A 2,303-nucleotide genomic window follows, 5' to 3' on the forward strand; every position below is an offset into this window, starting at 1 on the left:
ATAAAACTAGGAACAATTTAACAATTGAATAGAGGAGTTCTGAAGACCAATCAAACTCTAAAGGAAAGAGAGCACTCTAGACGAATGAAATCGTTGGAAACAAGACTCCAGAACAAAGAATGCTACTCAATAACTTCGAAAATTTCCACATAAGCTCTTCCCATGAGAGTTGGTCCTGAAGTACTGAACAATTACAGATCCATTAAACCACAAAGAGAAAAGGTACAACATCAGTCTACTCACTAATGCTACTGGAAAGAATGTTCTTCCACAAATCTTGCAAGGTAACAATTCTCCAACTTGGACAATACTTCCATTTTCTAAAACAGAAAAGAATTTAAAATAATTTCTATAGTTCAAATCATGAAACTTCAAATGTTAATGTTTTCTCTTAGTTTCATAGGTAAATTGTCAATTTTTGTGAAAAACGTAGTTTCCTTTTGAAGTGAAATTATCATTAAAATGGGCACAAAACAGAGTTATCAAAGTCAAAAAGTGGTAAAAAACGAAACAAAACAGGATAAATATAGAAGAGTCATGATTTAAGGATAACCAAGTTGGGCTGGGCATGATGGCTCACACTTGTAATCCCAGCACATTAAGAGGCAAGGCCAGAGGATCATTTTGACGCCAAAAGTTCCAGACCAGCCTTGAGAAATATGGCAACCCCCCCCCCCACCAAAAATTTTTAAAAAATTAGCCAAGCATGGTGGCACACATCTGTAGTCCCAGTTACTTGGGAGGCTGAGGCAGTAGGACCGCTTGAGCCCAGGAATTCAGGGCTACAGTGAACTATGATTGGGCCACTGTACTTCAGCCTGAGCAACAAAGTAAGACCCTGTCTCCAAAAAAAAAAAAAAAAACAATAACAAAAAACTAAGAAAACCCACAAGATAATCAAGTTGATACTGCTGGAAATACTTAGTTTTCTTGTAACTATTTTAACCAAATCAATTTGTCATATCCTCTTAACTTACAGGCTATGGCTACTGTAAATTACTAAACTTTAAAAACCAAATTTATCTTACTAATCTCCAAGGCATGAAGAAATGCCATTGTTTATGTGTTAAGTGACATCCTGATATGATCTGAGGAGTCTAGAATAAAAAGAATAGCAGTTTGTTTATCACCACACAACAGACACTATAATGCTCTATGGATAAGATCATCTAGTAATGCAAACTGCATGTATTATGTGAACTGTTCATTATTTTATACATATAAAACTCACATTAAGAGTCACTGGTCCAGTAAATTGAGATATTCTGACCTTACAAGCACAATTAATTAAATAATGAAGAGATGGCTACAATGTTCACTCAATTAAAATTAATACAACCATCATGTATGTGGATATAACAAATGTTAGTAATAAAATAATTTTTTAAAAAAAGAAATAACTTAATTCTTTGGGATTCTATAACTGAGTCAATTTGTCATTTTATTTTCTAGCTAAATACCAAACCTAAATTTATTTTCATACCTATATTCTAAAAAAATTATCTTTCCCATATTTTCTCAATTATTTTACAGATTGTTAAAATTCTTTTATCATATGAAAGACAAGTAGAAAAGCATTTTCCTTCAGAAGTAACATAAATAAACTCAAAAAAAAGTACACTATGACTCCATATAATCTGTTTCAAGGCATTTAGTAAGTTCAAAGAATAATCAGGTGAACTAAAATAGACACTGGTGAGAATACATTCAAATGCAGTAAGAGAAGAACTGTTTTTGTTCTCTCATTCTCCTAGTACTCCACTGCCCTATTTTACTGGTAGATGGTGACTACTTGTCATCTCAGATGGAGGTAATGTTCTATAGTGTCTTAAGTTAAGTAGTAGATACTACAAAAGCAAAGATTTGCCTGGTTTGTCAAGGAGCTAAATTATTTAGAGAGGGCAATATCATTTATCAGGATCATTTAACTCCACTAACCATCCAGAAAGTTAACACAGTTGCTATATGGAATCCATTAGGTTCATTAAGAATGTCTTCAGCATGATAGAGTGAGACTTCATGCTAAATAGCCTACAAAGCTTGCTTACAATTTCCACATATTTCTTTAACTACCAAGCAATGATTTAAAAATTCATGAACAAAAAATATTAAAAAGCACCATATTTTATTAATTAAAAGTATATTTTATTATCTATATGTTAAATAGATGAGAAAAATCAATTTAATACATGGAAACAATCTGAGTGTCTACTTGAGCACCTACTACTTGCCAAGCATGTACCAAGTAATAGTAACACAAGGGTGGAATAATACAATCATCATTACTGTCATAAAGCTAACAT

General features: G+C 32.5%; 1 protein-coding gene across 1 annotated transcript in view; it reads right to left on the minus strand.

The window, feature by feature from the left end:
• Positions 1-2,303, minus strand: part of ZC2HC1A (zinc finger, C2HC-type containing 1A) — a 77,032-nt gene that overhangs the window by 67,906 nt on the left and 6,823 nt on the right. The window contains exon 2 of the mRNA XM_012663099.1: positions 244-320. Within this exon, the coding sequence (XP_012518553.1) occupies positions 244-320 (77 nt within the window). The remainder of the gene's footprint in view (positions 1-243; positions 321-2,303) is intronic.

Source organism: Propithecus coquereli, unplaced genomic scaffold, assembly GCF_000956105.1.
Source record: "Propithecus coquereli isolate 6110/MARCELLA unplaced genomic scaffold, Pcoq_1.0 Scaffold8, whole genome shotgun sequence".
Lineage (NCBI taxonomy): Eukaryota > Metazoa > Chordata > Mammalia > Primates > Indriidae > Propithecus > Propithecus coquereli.